The sequence below is a fragment of the Cygnus olor genome, chromosome 8, assembly GCF_009769625.2.
Source record: "Cygnus olor isolate bCygOlo1 chromosome 8, bCygOlo1.pri.v2, whole genome shotgun sequence".
NCBI lineage: Eukaryota > Metazoa > Chordata > Aves > Anseriformes > Anatidae > Cygnus > Cygnus olor.
In genome coordinates, this window is record NC_049176.1 from 31,886,025 (window position 1) to 31,905,580 (window position 19,556).

Below are 19,556 nucleotides of genomic sequence, written 5' to 3' on the forward strand. Positions count from 1 at the left end.
TCACCCCGCCGCCAGCAGCCCGCGGCGCCGAGCAGCCGGCACCGCCCCTCGGCCCGGCACCGCCCGGCACCGCCCGCCCGCCGCCGGGGCCCGCTCAACGGCCCGGCGCCGCCGCCATCTTGGCCGGCGCTTCCCGCGAGAGGCGCGGCGCGGGGCGAGACTGGCGGGCACCGCGAGAGAGGCGGGCAGCCCCGCCCCTTATCGATCAGGCCACGCCCCTCCGCGAACAGGCCACGCCCCCGCGAAGAGGCCACGCCCCCTTTTCCCGCCCCGCGCCGCTCCCGAGCCCGAGCCGGGTGCGGAGCGGAGCGGTGCTCGTAGGGGCGCTGTGCCGGGCTCCAGGCACGCCGTGTGCTCTACCAGTGACTCCAGGGGGAGCAAAGGGCAAGCGGCCCGAGAGCTTAGCTCTGCGGGGATGGCCAGAGCGCCCTCCTGGGTGCCCGTGCTCTTCGTCCAGCTTGCAGCACCAAAAGTGGTCAGGGAGCGAGGGCACCTCCAGGCAGAGCTGGGGATGAGGAGGATGCGGATGAGGAAATAAGGCTTCGGCACCTGCCGACATGGGTGTGGCAGCACAGCTGATTGTAATTCTATCAGGGAATTCTAAAGAACAACACTTTTGTTCTACAGTCCGTCGGTCTGTCCTGCAAGATTTCCCTAGCTTTTCTTGTTTCTGGAGGAAATCCAAACCCGTTTCCAACAGACGTCAAGAGGCTGACGCCATGGACGCAGTCAGGCGATGGCAGCCCCACCATCCGTCCGCCCTTGGCCCCGCGCCGCCCTTGGCCCCACGTGCTGGAGGCGTGCATGGTGCAGAGCCAGTCCTAGGGGAGCTGGGCTCTCCCCACCTCCTTAGGTGCTCAGAGCTTCACGTTCGTTACCTTTCTAATTACCGAAGGCCAGCCAAGAGCATACACAGGCATGAAGTCACTGTTTACCAGCTTATTACAGAGCCCCTTATTCAACCCAGCAACATAATGAATGCATTACTAATGGCAACTGCCCCGTGGAAACTGGAGTTTGCAGTGAAGGCAGATGTCCTTCCTCGCTAGGACTGTGCTGAACCACGACTGTGCGCCTACAAACCCTTGAGAGTTCTGTTTTGTTTTGTTATCTAACTATCTAACAACTTAACTTTGTCATGTTTGTATTCTCCATCTTCCCGAGTTACTTAACTTGCCCCTTCCAAGCACCAGGCAATTTAGATAAGAGCAGTAGGATCAGATATTGTGACTGCGCCGAACTGCATTTTCTGCAGGTTTCTGGGCTGTGAGTCTACGGAAACTTCACTTATGGGATTCCTCGTGCAGGAAGTCAATAACAGAGAAGCGATTTCTCGTGGGTATATTCCTCTAGGAATGACGCCAACTTTTTCAGTGTGTAAATCAACAGGTCACAAAACAGTGATAATTCGGCTGCGGGTTTTGGACCCTGCCACGTGCCCGGGCACAGCGCTGGTGGCCGGTCAGTGGGGCCCGCAGCGCAGATCCCAGCACGGGGTGGGTGAGCGGGGACCTGGCGCATCCCTTCCGACCGTGTTGTTTTCGGCAGCACGGTCAGAAGGGATGGTTCTCCGCGGTTTTCCATGACGGAGAACCTGAGGAGATGCGTGACCTGCTTGGTGTCAGACAGGCGTCTCCGCACCGACACGGCTTCTGAGCTCGGGGGCGGGGGGCCCCAGGACGGCGGTGAGCCCCGCTTGCTCCCCGGCCCCCGTCACGCTTCGCCTTGCCCACGGGGCTCCGGTTCCCCGTCACGGCGGCACCGCCTCAGCGGGGGGGGCCGAGCCGGGCCGGGCCGGGCCTCAGCACGTGGCAGGGCCGAGCCGAGCCGCGCCGGGCCCGACCGCACGCCGGGGGCCCTGCCCGAGCCCGGCCGGGGGGGCCGCGGCCCTGCCCCGCGGCGGGGGCGCTGCCGGGGCCTGGCCGAGCCAATGCGGGGCTGCGGCGAGGCCCCGCCCGCGCCGTGCCCCCCGCGGGGCGGTGCCGGTGGCGGCGGCGGGGCGGCGGCGGGGCCGGTGCGGGGCCGGCGGCACTCGGGGCTCGGCCATGGAGCGCGGCGCGGCGCGGGGCTTCCTGCCGCCCTTCGGGCACTTCGCCACGCAGGCCATCCACGCCGGGCAGGAGCCCGAGCAGTGGCGCTCGGGCGCCGTGGTGCCGCCGCTGTCGCTCTCCACCACGTTCAAGCAGCGGGCCCCCGGGCAGCACGCGGTGAGTGCGGCCGCCGCCGAGCCCCGCGGGGCGGCACGGGACGGGGCGGGACGGGACGGGACCGGCGGTGCTCGGGGCTCGGGGCCGGGGCCGGGGCTCGGGGCCGGGAAGCGGAAGGCGGCGGCGCTGGGGCCGGGGCTTCCGACGCGCGGCGCGGCGAGGTGGGGCCGGTCCCCGCCGGGCCGGGCCGGGGCTTCCTTCCCTGCGGCCGGGTGCCCCCCGTGGGCTGCCCTGGGGCCCGGCGGGCACCCCCAGCCTGCGGGAGGCCGGGCCGCCCCCGTCAGCCTGCTCCGCGGGGGGCACCACAGCCAGAGGCGGCTTTGCCTCGTGCCGGGTCCTGAGACGAAGCGTGTCCTGCGCTGTCCTGCGCTGTCCTGCTCTATCCTGCTCTATCCTGTGCTATCCTGCTCTATCCTGCGCTATCCTGCTCTATCCTGCACTAACCTGTGCTTTCCTGTGCTGTCTTGCGCTATCCTGTGCTGTTCTGCAGCATCCTACGCTGTCCTACACTGTCCTGCCCGGTACTGTCCCGTGCTGCCCCGAGCTGTCCCGCCAAGGGCCTCAGGACACCCATCGCTGCCGCAGTGCGGGTGAAGCCCCCGGCCCCGGTGACCCCTCAGGCCTCGCGTTGATGGAGGCAGAGGCAGAGGCAGGGTGCTGGCAGCTGCACCACGGGCAGGCAGCTGGCGGATGCTTTGAGGTCCCAGGTCTTTGTTGAGGCTGCGTGCTAACAATAGTTCGCTTTCCCTCTGGGCTGGGTGGAACACATCTTCTTGTTTACGCAGATTGTGTAAGAGATTGCTTCGATTGTCCTTCCAGATAGAATAAATATTCCATAAGCAGTTTGGGGATGCGTTTTATAAAGCGCTGGAAGTGCTTGCAATGAATGATCGTGAAGTTTCCGATGGCCACAGTGTGTGTACGAGGGAAATAACACAAATTTGCAACACACAAATCGGTATTTTTTCAAACCCCGGGTCTGGGTGTCACGCTTTGCTGCTTGGAGTGTAGGAGTTTGCCTTGTGATCTTTGATGCCCTGCAGGATCTCTCACCCAGACTGCAGTTTGCATAGTTATGAGCAGATAGCTTTGTGAAGACCACGGGAGCAGCAGTCACACGGCGCTGCCTTCACGTGCTGATGATACAGCGGCCGCCTTGCAGGAAGCTCGGTGAGATTCCTGAATGTGGTGAAGTTGTCATTAAACAGAAATCCGGAAAGCATGCAAATACCAAGATGCTCGGCCAGGTTCTTGATGCCGCAAGTGTACCCATGCAGCGTGAATATATATTTTCTTGTTAATTTCTTTTTCACTATTCGTATAAAAGCTGCTGCACAGAAACATGGAACTTGGCATGACTGCATGCCAGGGAAACATTTGGGCTTTTGAGAGCTTTTTATCTGATACAGACTGGCACTTGCAGGTGCCCTATTGCATCTTTCAAGCAGAGCATCACGGAGATGGGGCACATTGTTCTGACAGGAACTGTGTCAGAGCAAGGCCTTTTCTCCAGAAGTGACTGGAGGTGGAAGAAGTAGGAGAACATGGCAAGCAATATGAGTCATCCCTCAGTGTTCTCCTAGAAACCACCGTCAGGTTGGGGATGTCCATTAAGGGCTTGGAGACCACTTTTGAGGCATTTCAATTCTTGTCTTGAGTACTGAAGCATTTCTGGCAGCTGCTCAGGTGATCACCAGTCATCACCGTAATTCCAGAGTTAATTTCAGGAGGTATGTGATCAGGCTCAAACTACCCAATATTTGGGTCTGAGCGACACAGGTGGCTTCCGCTGAGGTCACCTGGAGCGGAAGGCGCTCCTCATTTGGTGGGGCTGGGCCTCCGAGGCATCACGGTGCAGTTTGGGGCGCATAATTGGCTTTCTGGCTCATGTAGATAATTCTAAACAACGTGATTAACATCCACTTAGATAATCGCTGCGATGAGATGAATAGTCAGAGAGCAGCAGGTGCTGTCTAGAACACAGCTTCTCCTCAAAGGATAGAGAATTTGTTTTCTCTGAGTTCTTTAATCATTGAGATACAGTCCGTCAATCAACAGCAGTCTAGATTTTCCTTAACTAAAGCTTTATTTTTAAAGTTGCATGGCAGTTAAACGTGCCTCAGCTCTCCCAGTTCTGAGGAGACATGGCCTTGCAGTCGGTAGCAGCTGAACGCCTGGCCCTTGGCTTTGCCAGCGGTGCGGTGGCTGCCCGGCGACTGCAGCTGAGCTCCAGACACCCCTTTAGAGCAAACCGAGGTTTTTGCTCCAGGATGAATCAACACAAAAGGTGTCAATATCTGTTATAAATTCAGGTAAAGCTCAAATAAGTGTCTTGCTATGGCTCGCAGTAGTTTAACAACAAGTAAACTTGACGGGAAGGATGGATCCCAACTGGATGTTGTGTGAGCAGCTGGACGTGGGCTGAAAACCAGCCCACTGTTACTGGGAAAGGTGGATGAGTAACCTCGGAGCTGAGAACGAGGACTTGCCAAGAAACCTAGAACTATTATTGTCCAAAACTTTCTCACTGCTCTCTCTAAAGTTGCATTTTTTTCTTGCTTTCACAACAGGGCTATGATTACAGCCGGAGTGGAAACCCTACCCGGAACTGCCTGGAGAAGGCTGTAGCTGCGCTAGATGGAGCTAAATACTGTGAGTAGTTAATAGGTTCCTTAGGGATATCGTGCATCTCTTGATGGTGGTAGACGTATCTTGGGGAGACAAGGACACTGAGTCGTCACCAGTCGTCCTTCAGCAGCAAGGCTTTCACAGCTGGTGTCTGCTGGTAATGGGCGAGAGCTGCTCGGTGCGGTGCCACGAGCTCGGCGCTTCATCAGGAGGGCCAGCTCGGTCACTGGTCCCCGTATTGTGACTTTGTTTCTTGCTGCACTGAGTGCCTTAGCTAAACTGAAGCACGGCGTTCCCTGTGCTAACCTCATCCTCGTGCAGCAGCACTGAATTTGGTGACATGAGGGTGAGGCAGGCAGCCGTTGTTACCTGCGTTCTTTGTGGGTTACGCCTTGTGTAAAACAGGCCTGCAGCTTTTATTGAATCTCCTTAGAGAGTGAGATAGCATAGGTGAGAGTGACAGAACAGGTTTCCTTTAAAAGCAAAGTAAAGAATGCAAAAGCAAGTTTGACAAGGTTGTATCATATTAAGATATGGTCTGTCTGCCACTTTTCTCTGGTTTTAGGTTTAGCCTATGCTTCTGGCTTAGCTGCTACTTTGAATATTACTCACCTGTTAAAGGCAGGAGATACAATTATCTGCATGGATGATGTCTACGGAGGTAAGTAAAGCACTAGTGCGTCTTTGATCTTCATTGTGCAAATGATTAAATGTATCTACTTGCGTTTCTCCTGAACTTTCCAAATTGATCTAACTATTTTTAAATGTCTTTTCACTTCATGAGAACACAGAACACTCCTGTCTGAGTTTGGTGGTAGAAATTCAAACTTTGAAAAAATCTGAAGAAAACTTTTGAAATTCAAACTTTGAAAAAATATGGAGGCTTCAAAAATGTAGCTAACTAGTACTGTATGCTATTATGAGGGGAAAATAGCAATATCCTAGCTTTCCACAGGTTTGTCTTCAGTCCAACATAGTACAGCTTTCCTGCTTCTGTTATTTCTACTGTTCCTTTCCCAGACTTGATCCTTTACCAACCTGCATTTTGGCTGGACTGTTTAAACAGCTCTATTCTGTCAGCTTCCCAGAATGCAAAACTCGTGTCCGTCATGGCCATGTCTTCCGAATGCAACAGTAACATGGCAGCCCACTAGTAGGTTGTGATCTTGCATAAATCTTTTGAGCCATTCCTCCAAAAAACTCCCCGGTAACAGAGTGCATCCACCTCTTCCAAAATCCTTCAGAAGGTCGATGCCACCCAAAAGTCTGTAATAGGGAAGTCTGCCAGGATCCCCTGCAACAGTCGGTGTCCTCATTGCCCCAGTCTTGCGTTTCACAGACCAGTGAAGCTTGTCATCTTCCTTCGTTGCCCTCCAACTATTTCGAAACCTTGATACAAAGAGATCAAATCTGCTTTGTTTTCAAAGGAAGGTTGGAGAGGCCAGCAACAAGGAGCATTTTCCCAAGCAATAGCTCGAAAACTTTTTAGCAAGAGTAACCACCTTTCTCACAGCTAGGAGTGACTGCTGTTTGCCAGCCAGTTCTGTATGCCTGTGCACATCAAACAGAAGCACAAGCATTTATTTTACCATCTGAGTTCTGTCATGCCAGATAGCCCTTCTCCAAAGTACATGTGGAACCAAACTGAGTGAAGACAGCAGAAACCCCTACTCAGCAGCCTGCTCCATTCGTTGCAGCCCTCCCACCGCAGAACTCAGTAAATCAAAGTAATTTGGTCAAAGCATTTTATCAGTTCCTCACTTCCAAAACCCATAGGTGCAGTTTTCCAGCAAAACCAGTTCACCCGTTCATTAAAGCCTCAGCCTACAGCAGCTTTGCAGTGATGAATTTCATTGTAAAAAGCCTTGTTGGTTAGGATGGCAGTAGTGTGCTTGCTAAATCAAGTGAGTCCATAGTATTCAAGGTTGTCAGAAGAACAGAAAAAAAACCTGAGAAGCTCTCAAGGGCCATGCTGGAAAGTATATTGGCTGGGATGTGCTTAAGAGATGCTGAGTTTTGGGATGCATGAGGAGGAGCTGGAGGTAGTTGACGCCTCTGAATTCTAGGCCACTGATGTAATTTTTAGAAGGGCTTCCTTCAGTGTAACCACTCATTTCTGACAAACGTTTTGTGTGGTGTGCTGTTATTAAAAGTACCTAAGACTACCACAAAGCAGCTTTTCTGTGGGTTGTGTTTGTAGAGTTCACAGCCTATGCAAAAATTTCCTGTGCTTGAATAAGCTCCCTACAATGCAAGAGAGGAGACAGTATATAGTTTATTGTAGAAATACAAGTATTTTCTAAAATAAAAATCATTCACACAGTGCTCAGACAGAATCTAACCTGGCATGTCCTATGCCTTTATGGCAAGATGGCAGCTGGCAGTCTGCATAAGTGAATAAATGTTGAATAACCTTGGCAGAAAGACCTAACAAATTAATTTTTAATCCAGGCTGTGTTGCCAGGTGGTCAATATGTTACATATCTAGTGGTCAATGAGTTGTTTCTGGTTTTTTTTCCTTTAAGCTTTCCGGGGAAAGGCTTCGAAAAGAAAGGAAATAGAAAGGAACAGAAAGGAAGGAATAATCAATTTTTTAGGTTCCATTACATGCTAATTTAATGGAATGATAAGAAGCACAGTATCTGGCGTCTACCCCTTGATTCCTCCTCTCCCAAATTTTTGATTAAGTTTATTATTAAAAAGAAGGAAGACCTTGAAAGTACAAGATGGAGTTAAGTTGTCATTGTATCCAGCGTCGGTGAGAATTGAAGCAAAAACTGCAAGTGCTTCCTTCTGCATACCAAAGAGCTGGAAGAATAGCACCCAGTGACTGTGAGTGCTCAGGTGCCAGCAAAAGGATTTCATTTTCTGTTTTGTTTTCCAATCAAAAAAAAACAAAACTGAGCAGCTATTAGTTGAAAGTACTTCATAATCAGCATGATTACCACTATTATTTTTCCATGTTTAAAAACACATCAATCTTTAGAGGTTTTATAAATAAAATAATACTAATCAGCCATTTGTAGCGGATAGCACAAAACCGCACACTCCTGACTTTCTGTGGATGCATACAAGAGACTGGAGGTCAGTGAAGGAAAGTTAGGGAAGTCGTTTCACTTTGTGTCATCTCTCTCCCTTTTCTTTTTTTTAAAGGTACAAACAGGTACTTCAGGCAGGTAGCCATGAAAATGGGTATAAATGTAGTTTTTGTTGACTGTACAAAATTGAAACACCTGGAAGCTGCAATTACACCAGAAACCAAGGTAGGGGAGAGAAAAAAAATTGCTAAGCTTAATTGCTTAATGTTCTTAAATAATTTTATTGGTGCTACTGATGTATCGGGTGTATGTGGCAACGTTTTGGCAGCAGAGAGGGCACAGGGGTGGCCTCTGCGGGAGGAGGCTGGGGCACAGCTGCAGCGGCCCCACCACAGACCAGAGCTGTAGTTAGTGAAGTAGCAATTGTCACATGAAGATGAATAAGCAATTTTTTGGGATGGTGCTAGCTGCTCCTGTTATGTTTAAAAGCCCTTACGACTTCTAAATTATTTTCTTAAAATAAAGATGTAGTATTTGTGATGGTGGAACTGATGATAAGAAAATTATCCTGAGTGATACAGATGATGATGATAAATGATGAGAAAAGTAACCTGTGTTTATGTGTGGAGAGAGAAGCCTGGATATTCATGCACTGGTAGTTTTTTAGACTGCCACCCTTAAAAGTACATAAAAGAGAGGAAAGGTTTGCTTTACACACTGCATTATTGCACGTATACATGTAGTAGAGATAGTACCAGCACTGTAGTATCTCTAAACTGATGTTTTGTATTGTTGAATCACTACAGCTTGTTTGGATTGAAACGCCCACAAACCCCACGCTGAAGGTCATTGATATTCAGGGCTGTGCAGATGTTGTACATAAGCATAAGGATGTTCTTCTGGTAGTAGACAACACTTTTATGTCTGCGTATTTCCAGGTAAGTGCCTTCTTTGTGTATAATTACCCCAGTATTTCAGTGTATTCAAAGATGCATTTTAAAATGGAGCCACTGCCAACAAACTGTGGTTTTGATACGCACGTTGTAAATCGCCTGTCCTGTTTCTGAATACAACCAGTGCACTGCTCCTCTCTAAATTAGCAAAGATGGCATGCAAAGTATTTTATAGCTAGCCGTATACCAGTATGATACCGACAAAACCAACATAATTTAGAGGTTACGTAACATTTAGGCAATCAAGAAAGTAAGTTAAGCCACTGGGAGAAAGGCTTCTCTGTCATTCAGAAGTCACATATTTTTTAGATCTAACTGATGGGAGTCATAACAGACCGTTTTAAGTAGTGTAATGTTTTCTACCTTTGCCCTTTTTTCTACCGATTATTTTGCATGTGCTGTTCATGATCTGTTCTGTACCACCTGGTATTCCAAAAAGGAAGTGGAGAAAAAAGTTAAAATAAGCAAAATACATTGACTGTGTCTTTGAGATATTGAAGTTACCTTTTTCTTCAATATGTTGATGAATGTGTGGCTTAAGTTTGTAATTTTGACCTCAGACAACTCGTTTAAGAAAAGGTTGGATGTGGTATTCAGGGACACGATTTAGTGTGTAATATTGCTGGTAGGGGGACAGTTGGACCAGATGATCGTGGAGGTTTTTTCCAACCTTTATGATTCTATGATTTAATTTTTTTCTGCTTTTATAACCAGAATACATGAAGTAAAGGCAATTTTTAAAATTCTGAAACTACGTCTAGATAAGAAACTTCAAAGTCTTGTTCATCTTAACATGGGCTAGAAATATCCCTGCGTGTTTCCCTGGAGACCAAACTATTCCCTTATATTTTAGGTCTAAAGAGAGACCTGTTTTTGAGCACAGAAGGAAAGGTGTCTGTTTTTGTTAATTTACAGAGAACTCAGTGTCCTTAACAGAGCCTTTTAGAAGGTGTTAATGCTTAGCTAGAGCAGCACTCGAGTTTGTCTTGCACATGCCAAAGGCTTTCTGTTTTTTTCCCACAATTTTATTTCTGAAAGATGTGTGTGAAAGAAGAAAAGTGAGCATCTGGATATGTGAGCTAGTTAATGTATCTTTTATTGGCCTGGTCCTAAGAGAAAGTGAGTTGTAGTAATTAGGTCTAGTAAGCATAATAGGTAATGTCTTTAAACTCCTCCAGACTCCTGCTGATGCACTGCACTAAGAAAATCGTAATTTTAGAGTGATTTGTATAGTAATATTGAATGTAAAAGGCACTGGTGTTTATGCTACCATCCTCTTGGCTGCGCGTTGGGAATGCACATCATCCGTGTTCCTTGAGTAGACGTACGTGCTTAGGCTGACAGCAGCGTTCTTTCATTCTAAATCTGCTTGCTTTATCACCCTTTAATTTATTAGTACTCTTCAGTCCTTATAATAAGTTTATATTATACCACAAAGTCCTTTACTTAGTGACTAATTTAGCAAGAAGATTGTTCATTACTTCTTGCCCACCATCATCTTGGATTGTCTCTCCCCTTAAAAAGGCTTCTCTGAGGAAAGCTGAGTGCCTTAGAGAAGAGAGACTTGGCAAACCAAACCCTTTGTGCTCTCTGCAGGTGTTCAGTTGTTCTTTCAATGCAGTATCACCCATACTGATATCCAGAGAACTCTGAAATGTTACAATTTGTATGGAGGCCTTCCCTTTTTAAGGAAATATACTTTAAACATCATTACTTATCCCTGCCCCAGCTAAGCAATATAACTATTTTTTTTCATGTGTGAACATGCTGCGTGTTAGCTGCATTCACTTCATTCAAATTACTCTATTCCCTCACTAAAGCCAGTGAGAATTAGACCAGTGTTTTCAAATTGTGTTTTATTGTGGGTTCTTTTATTGTGCTTACCGTGAATCAAGTGCCTTCCTGTGCTGCTGCTTTCTGTCGCACATTCTGTCTTTCTTCAATCTCAGTTTTTGTCTTTTTTGTTAGGATTTTCTAGCGTTACTTTCTGTGTTTGATCACAGTGTTTCTGGATAGCTTGAAATGAACCAGAGGGCAAAAATAAGTTTAATCAAACCTATTATTTTCATATCATTTTAGCGTCCATTGTCCCTGGGGGCGGATATTTGCATGTATTCTGCAACCAAGTACATGAACGGTAGGTACTTGAATTCAACTCGACTCAGGCTGGTTATTTAAAAGCCGTTCCAGCTACTGTTGAGCCTTTCTGCATTCACCTCTTGAACCTCTTCCATGTCTGATGGAAGCTTTTAAACTCCTTTTGCTACTGATAAATCTGCACGTAGCTATTGCCAACTTGCTGCTAATGGCACCGGCAAGTGATGTTGTGCAAACACGGTTTGCACTCTGATCGTGCCCAGATGGTTTGCCTTAATGAGGAGAACAAATCCACAAGATGAGATTGAGTTTTTTAAACTCAGGCTCCCTCCGGGTTCGGCTGGTCTTACGGAGCAACCTAGGGCAAGAAAAAGCCGAAAGTGGGGTTTGGAAATGCGCCACATTCATACACACAGCTGTAAAACCAAATGCAAGGCTTCGTACAAGGTAGCTGCCGGAAATTATATCGAAGTTCAAGGGAGTTTATATGGCAGTGCTGGAGCCTGTTCAAAAGCACATTCATTGTGTTGTTTCCCAGACAATCCAGACTAAGAGCTAGCTCGGCTGCGGTAGCTGCGCTGTAACCACACGTCCGCTTGTGGTGCAGATAAAAGTGGAAGCTTTCTGGCTGGGGTTTGCTCTTATTAAACAGCAGGCTGGTGCTGCCCCACAGGAACTCAGCGATGTCTGTACAAAGTCTTGCTTTCTGGCAGCTAGCTGCAGCGGGTTTGGTAGGCACCTGGGGGCATAAGGGCAGCGTGCAGCAAAGCACACCGCCAACATGAACCTCAGAAAAAGCAAATCTGCCTATGATTCATGTGAGGGTGCAGGGAGGACAGCTGTGGTAATGAGAAGGAATCAAGGGCCTTGCCAAAATGGGACTATTTTAGCACCGAGGTGGAGAAAAAGAGGGGGCTTGTGACAGAACCCTGGAGCAGATAACTTTGTTCTTACCTTCTCCTTGCATTTTTAGGGCACAGTGATGTTGTAATGGGGCTTGTTTCAGTAAACTGTGATGACCTCTACGAAAGGCTCAAGTTCTTACAAAACTGTAAGTAGTCAATATAGGAAATACCTTAAAATGTATGTAATTGAATATACCGGCTCACAGAAGGAAGCGTGTTGCACACACGCAAGTACGTGCTGTGTGTGTCACGTAGCAGGGCAGGAGATGTGGCACACGCAGAAAGCATCAGGTGCAGAGCAGCTCACATTTCTCCCACGTACAGCACCTGCAGTTACGTGGTACATGACTGTTTACTGAGTCTCTCTTAAGGTTATTTTACACAATTTTACTGCCTCTTAATTGTAATGAATAAATTTCTGTACAGTGTTCTGTGTACGATAGAAGGAGCAAGGGTTTATTATTCCAAAAAAATTTCACCCTTGAGTCTTCAGCTTGTTAATTCAGTCCTCTGATAGGCTTCCCATGTGTGTGAGATGAGGAGGGCAGGTCGTACCACACGTCTTTCCGTTTGTCTTGTTCTTCTGTGGAAGAAATTTGGGAAATTAGGACTGTATTTCGTTTTACTGAAAAATAAAGCCCTCTTTTTTTCACGTGTAACTTTGTATTTCATTTTCTGCAGCTCTTGGAGCTGTTCCGTCTCCTTTTGACTGTTACCTGTGCAACCGTGGTTTGAAGACACTGAAGATCCGGATGAATCAACATTTCCACAATGCATTAGCTGTTGCTCGGTTTCTTGAGTCAGATTCCCGGGTGGAGAAAGTCATTTTCCCTGGTAGGTTGGCAAGGCTTCAGAGCGGGTGGCGTCCTGGAGTGGGGCTGGACTTGGGTACTGCAATAGTACGTGTCGCTTGCGCACCCCTCACGTTTGATGACTCTCAGTTAGGTGTCTGCCTTGGCAATGGGCTTCGCATTCCTTTCCAGCTGAAGGATGTTTTTATATAGTTCAGGGTGAGCTGCTTTACTCTTTGATGTGATGTTAATTAACTTACAGCAATTCCTACAAATTTCAGGCTTGCCTTCACACCCTCAGCATGAGCTGATCAAGCGGCAATGCACTGGCTGTCCTGGGATGATAACCTTTTACATTAAAGGAAATCTTGAACACGCTACTGCCTTTCTCAATAATTTAAAGGTAAATGACAGTAAATACACTCTGCCTTAAAGGGAACTGAATCTGTCTCTCTGAGTGCGATGATGGAAGCAAGTGATTTTTGTTGGGACAGGGAGAGTCTTCCTCTGTACTTTTAAAGCTCCTAATTTCTTTTGGGTGTAACCATCTCTAAATAATAGATTATGCATAAATGGGGCGCTAATGAGAGGGAAGAAAAGGGTGCTTCAGCTCATTTGAGGTGTCTGTTTACACGGAATGGTGTAGCATTTCCAGGTTAGCCCAGGCATTGCTTCTGACAAAGAGCCAACATACCAGCCTTTTGCAATTACCTCTAGTATTTGAAAGCAGAGGAGCTGTGGCTGGTGTAATACTGCTGTAATATTTCAAAGTACTTGTCAAGAGAAGAAGCCGTTGAGAAATGACATGGATCATGAAGCAAAGAGGGAGTTCCTCAATTTGGAAAACAGTTGTTTATTTTACCTGAACCATAGGAATTTTGCTTTTGTCTTTGTGATACACTAGTTCTGCCTGTATGCTTTCCTGTGTCTTCTAGTCTGTGTCTCTGGTTAGTGTGCATCCTGCTCTTGCATTGTTTTTGTTTTGCTCTTGGAAAAACAAATCAGTAATAATTGACAAGATGAATTGGAACTTCCTTCTCCTCTCCGCTTTACTTATTTGCCAGTTAATGCCATCGGCTGAAAATGGATTTACTGAAAATATGATTTTCCCACAAAGTATTCTTTTGCTTGAGAGAGCATGTGGTCCTCGTGCATGAAATCAACCGGCTTTGGCAACAAGCGCCATGAAGTACATTCCAGAATAATTCCATGCGATATGGTCACTTCACCCTTTTGACTTCGTTAGCCATCAGTTTGTCACTAGGTTGATACAGAAGCATTGTTGAGGGCAGTAAATGCGTTCACAGCAGAGAAATTGTGCGTACGTATTTGAGTGCAGTTGACTCTCTAGAGAGCCTTTTTGACATCCGCAAGTATATGCCCGTAATTTAAAGATCAGTGCTAAAAATACCACTTAACTAACAGCAGCCATTTCTCAGACGTGTGCTTTTAGGCTCCAAGAAGTTAAGCTGTTTTTCAAAGCACTAAACTAGCCTTCAGACCCAAGGAAGAACGAGTGGAAAAATCAGTGCAGCCTTATGGGAAGAATCTTAATTTCCAGCCCCTGACCCTCTCCCCACCCAAACAAACCTGCCATTTGGCAGCTCTGAAGAGCATAGGTGTCATCTGTGAGTAGGGATGAGTGGTGCTAATGCTGGAAGAAGAGTATGGAAGGATAGGTTATAATCACTTAAACATTAATTGAAAATTTGGGGATCTGGGTCTTATTTTGTTCGCTCAGCCTGCTCCATCCTTCCTCTGACCAGAGTGAAAGCTCTGGTGGTGTCCAGGCAGCCTCTGCGCCCTAATGTTGTTTATTTTCCTTTCTGCTCTTCCTGCATTGCTGACCATGCTGTGCAATATAGGAACTAATTCTAAGTTGTATTTGCTCAGCATGGGTATGTTTTAATTTCAGTTTTGCATTAGCATCTCTTTAGAGCCATTTTAGGCATACTTTATTTTAAATCTTGTTAACTCTTAACTGCTAAATGTATACTTTTTTCCCCTTACTATATCTGATACCTTTTAAAATACTGAAGTTACTGTAGAAAAAAACAGAAAAAAATCAGAAGTACTAAAAATGGAACTTCCTTGTTCTTTCACTGTCTCTTTCTAAGTATTCGTAACCTTACACTTTTTATGTTAACGTCTGTTTACTGTTTTCCTGCAGGTTTTTGCACTGGCTGAGAGTCTGGGAGGATATGAGAGCCTAGCAGAGCATCCGTAAGTCATTCTTCATCTTAACAGTCCGAGAGAAGCTTCAGACTAACAAAAGAGTTCCTGGTCTATTTTTATGGGAGTTCTAAAATTTTCTAGTGTACTAAGCTAAGATAGTTTGCATATAATTGAGATACAGGAATACTGTGTTGTACAACACAAAAGCCAGTGCCTACTGCAGAAATGCCTGTGACTTTTGTGAAAAACAGTTTTTTGCTTTGGCTGGAGCTAGACCTAGCTAGAGGCTAGACCTAGCTTTGGCTAGAGACCTCCTTAGGAGTACGAGAGAGGAGCTCTTTGTTTTCACCCTGGTGAAGGAGTCAGAGTGGTGTGAGGTGAACATGCAGACCTGTGGTTGCAGAGAAGTCTCCACTGCTGCAGGCGCTGTGGACAAGCCTGGGTGGTTCCCCTGCTCCCTGCCCACAGCCTGGATATTGGCTGTAGTCACCCATCTGCCGAGGTGGGCGTCAGATGGGTGCAATTCTTCCCGGATACGGGACTCTTCCAAAATCACTTGTTAAAAAATCTCAACAGCAAACACAAACAGCAATAGGGGAGGAAAAAGTGCATGTGGTTTAAGTAATGTATGTACCTCTGTCCTGTCAAAGCTAAACTGTTCTGCACTGCTTTGCCAGCGTCTGTAGTGAAATGTGGTTGTGTGGCACCAGCTTCTCATAGCTGTGTTTATTCATTTGCAGTCTCCATACACACATGCACAAATGGCACTACCCAGTTACAGTAAATAGGCTGTTCCAGACCTACTGCGGAGAGGTAAGAAGGACGCAGTGCTTTAGTAGGAGCAGAAGAGGAGCAGCCCCCGGAAGCTGCCCGGGGACAGCACTGCGAAGCTGCAGCGTCTGCAAGGGCGCAAAGATGGCCTGAGCTGCTCTGCTGTCTTTGTCTTCTTGGCTAACTCTCTTGGCTATAACTAGACCTGCATTTTAAATAAATATCAAGGCAGGTTCAGCAACGGTCACTTTTCCATTTCCTCAGAATTGCTTTATGGTGCCACTGGCTGCGTCCGGAATTACCGGATAGCTCTTGGATCTGTTGAACAAATTGTTCCATAAGCACTGTAAATTTTAGCAAGGCTTTTACACTATTTTCAGCAGTACTACTGCTAATACTTTCCACACTTCCTTGGTTTTGCTGGGAGACTGAGCTGCAATTTATTATTATGGTAACAATTCCAAGTAATCAGTGTGGTTTTGAATAAGTAGAATTGAGTGGGTTTGATGCCACTTGTGCGGGCAGAGCCCTGCCGTTCTAGCAGCTTACACAAGAGGGCATATTCGGTATGCTGCACTGAACGGTGTCTGTCTTCACGTCAAGCAGACTGTGGGGATTTTAGTAATACTTGGTTGCTACCGTCTAGGTTAAATGGCTAAAAATAGGATTTTTATATAATTAGATTATTTTACTGAAATACAATTTGCTTGTCAAAAAATACATGGAAAGTTATGACTAAACATATTCTAAATCATTTCAGTTTCTCATTTTAGAATAATAGCAAATCTTTAAATACTTAAGCTGTTGAAAGGTAATTGCCAAGTGGTGGATGTCAGTGACTGAGCACATGGGAAAACAGCTGCTTAGCTACTTCCATATATCCTCCATAGCTGGAGAAAATAAACTCTTCCTCTTAAATGGTGTAGTTTGATGGGTGATCTTAGAAACTAGAAGTTAAAAACAAGTAATGGGATTTTATACGGGATGTTGTATGCTACAGATCTTTCTCCAAATTCTTAAAATAGAGCTTTTAAATACTCCATATCAGAAAATTTAAAATATATCTGGAAGGAAGAGAGAGGTGATTTTTTTCCCTATTTCAGTTCCAGATTCTTAAGTATCCTGTAGTTTGGAAATATGTGCTGGAACTCTGGGAGATACAAGCCACTGACTTCACTGCAGTTGACATAATTTGCATAATTTGATGATAAGATCTCTTTCAATCTATGGCTATCCAGCAGGTTGTACGTAAAAGGTATAAAGTTTTCATAGAATTGCAGGGAATGCTGGCAGGTAACCAATTTGATTGATCTTTGCCAATAAAAATAAAATGTCTTAGAAAAAATGCTGCTTTTAATTCTTCTTCCAGAGCCATCATGACTCATGCGTCAGTGCCTAAAGAAGATAGAGAAGCTCTTGGAATCAGTGATACATTAATTCGCCTGTCCATTGGTTTGGAAGATGAAGAAGATTTACTGGAAGACCTAGATCAAGCTCTGAAAGCTGCAGTAAGTTGTTTGTTGACTTAGTGCCATCACTCTAAAATTAATTTCCTCTCTAATCCTTTGCCTTTCTCACTAATAACGCGTGAACTCTTTCATCATTTATGCCGAATCTCAGGAATAAGTTAATGAACAAATGCAGCAACTGTTCTCTTGGTAATTCTAGCCTCATGTAACATTCAAGTTACTTGTAAATCCACAGTTCTGTGGATTTGGTGACTCCCCAGTAGTCCTTGCGATGCAGAGGACAAGAGTTTAGTCTTTGGTGGACCTTGAGTCAACTCTGAGTCAACGGCCAAGGTAGAACTGGGTTCAGCACTTATTTTCCTCTACCACCTTGGTTGGTAGGTACACAAAAAAGATTTAGAAAAATAAAGGTGTTTGAAATACAGAATTTTGTCTCTGTATGAGAGAACACGATGGTATTGGTGAGTAAAATATGAATTTGAGTCTTGCACCGATTTTAACAGATGTGTAGTAGTTTGATGTACTGTACAATCAGGAAATTATTACTTTTCTCTAATTGGTGATAGGGAAAGCCAACAAAAATTAGTATCAGGAACTACATGTGTTTTTATATGCCAGTACAGAACATGAAGACAATCTAATGCTAAACCATATCCTATTTATGGAAAAAAAAAAAAAAGAGGGGTGCATGGTCAAAATAAGTGTATAGCCTAATTATATTTTTCCTTCTTATTGCAGTTCCCAGACCATAATGCTTTGAAGTGACAACTGAAACCTGAAGTTGGAAGTTAGATATCGAAACATCTAAAGAAGATGACACAGAAAGCCAAATTGCTAACAATTTTTCTTTGATTTACCTTTGAGAATTGAAATCTGTTCAGTCAAACTCTGGATTCCTAGGGAGTTCTCACTTTGTACCTTGTGTCTGGCTGTACGTTGCTGTGCACCATGGCACGTAGCCTGTGGTCTCCTGTGTGTCTGTTTCTGCTGTATTGTAATCCTCTGTCTTTGGAATTTATGGGGTCAGTAACTCGTGTTTGAGAGCAGCCATGATACACACTCAGGAATATTATCTTGGTTCTCTCCAGGAAGATGAATGTTTCTCATTTGTCTTGCTAATGCTGGAAGGGTATTAGGTCAGTAGGGTTTGTTTCTGTTACTGCTCTTCAGGATGCAAAATTATTTGTTCTCATCTCTTCTAATCCAACGGTCCAACTTGAATTTTGTTGATAAAATTTAGATTTTTTAAAATGAAGTATTGAAATGTGTAGTACTTTTTCACCCCATGATATTTTATGGAGTACTGAAACTAAATCCAATGCCTGGTAAACAATGGTAGCTTTTTAAAGGTGATTCTCTGACTTAAAAAAAAATAAAAAATCATGTAATGCTAATTGTACTAATGATTTGGTTTATATTTGGAATTGGGATCGTTTTGATTAAAATACACTTTGGATTTCCCTGATGTATTACTTGTTTTGACAGTTGAGTATGCTACTTGCATTCAGAATCAGTTGATAAAATAACCCTGGATCTGTTTATATTCTTCAGGAAAATGATGTCATTGATGTTTTTGCTTTTGCCAAGAAAAAGAAATACAAATTCCAATGTATAACAACTTATCCTGCAAACTGCAATACTCAGGCAAGGAAGGATTTCTCTTGGACAGGAGATGCTGTCTCACAAAAAGGCGTTTATTCACAGCTTAATGGTTTGCTGCACAGGAGCTGCTGCTGCTTTGAGCTTCGGCAGGTTGAGGGACCTCTGTGTTGATCCCTCGGGTGAGGAGAGCAGCGTGGGTACTGATGCTAACACAGGAGTCAGCTCCGTGGTGTAAGTGAAGAGCAGAACATCGGGCGCTGTGCGGGAGGATGCTGCAGCTGGCCCTGGCGCAGCCACCGAGCCCGTCCCTGCCGTCCTGGCCCTGCTGCCAGTTGTGGTCCCTAGGGCAGGCGGACCTGGGGCTCCCACCCCACAGGTTTCTCACCCAGGTGGAACCCACCAGCAGCCTCAGGAAACTGCCCGCTTGGGGTGTGGGGTTCTTTCCTTCCCTGAGAATGGGAACCGATAGGGAATGCTAGCTCAGTGACTTTTTCCTCATCAGCTGATTAAAAGCTGAAAGTCTAGATAAAACACCTTAATTTGCATCTCGGCCCTAGAAGTGTTTCTTATGATTCATTCTTGGGTAACTTGTCTGTAAGGTATGTGAAACATTGCAGGTAGCTTTTCATTGACTTCTACAGGATAACCATTGTTACCATGCAAAAGAATTTTATTTTTTTACTCTTAATTGTAAGCAGCAAATTCATATTAATTTCTGTGGAAAAACTTTGGCAAATAACTTTTTGCATACATAATTATGAGAACAGCTTTAGCAATATTGGTTACCTTGGGTACCTAGAAGATCGACGAAGTACAACCATTGGATTATTCACTCTTCCTTTTATTTCCTTCTTTTTGTTTTGGCAAAGATAACAGGAGGATAAAATGCTCCACTACTTTCATTCTTTTTATAACGCTTC

At 45.7% G+C, this 19,556-nt stretch overlaps 1 protein-coding gene across 1 annotated transcript; it reads left to right on the top strand.

Annotated features, from left to right (window-relative positions):
• Positions 1-1,971: 1,971 nt before the first annotated feature.
• CTH (cystathionine gamma-lyase) lies at positions 1,972-18,492 on the top strand. Its single transcript, XM_040564953.1, has 12 exons — positions 1,972-2,207; positions 4,778-4,859; positions 5,401-5,496; positions 7,989-8,098; positions 8,680-8,811; positions 10,906-10,963; positions 11,897-11,974; positions 12,510-12,662; positions 12,901-13,022; positions 14,790-14,842; positions 16,935-17,073; positions 17,773-18,492. Exons 1-12 carry the CDS (start codon positions 2,046-2,048, stop codon positions 17,797-17,799), a joined length of 1,212 nt encoding a protein of 403 aa, XP_040420887.1. The 5' UTR covers positions 1,972-2,045; the 3' UTR covers positions 17,800-18,492.
• Positions 18,493-19,556: the final 1,064 nt, after the last annotated feature.

Bases quoted from the DNA above. Each gene is read 5' to 3' on its own strand.
- CTH (XM_040564953.1), top strand. From the start codon at position 2,046: ATGGAGCGCGGCGCGGCGCGGGGCTTCCTGCCGCCCTTCGGGCACTTC. The intron at 5,497-7,988 runs GTAAGTAAAGCA...TTTTTTTTAAAG, and splicing joins CATGGATGATGTCTACGGAG to GTACAAACAGGTACTTCAGG. The intron at 10,964-11,896 runs GTAGGTACTTGA...TTGCATTTTTAG, and splicing joins TGCAACCAAGTACATGAACG to GGCACAGTGATGTTGTAATG.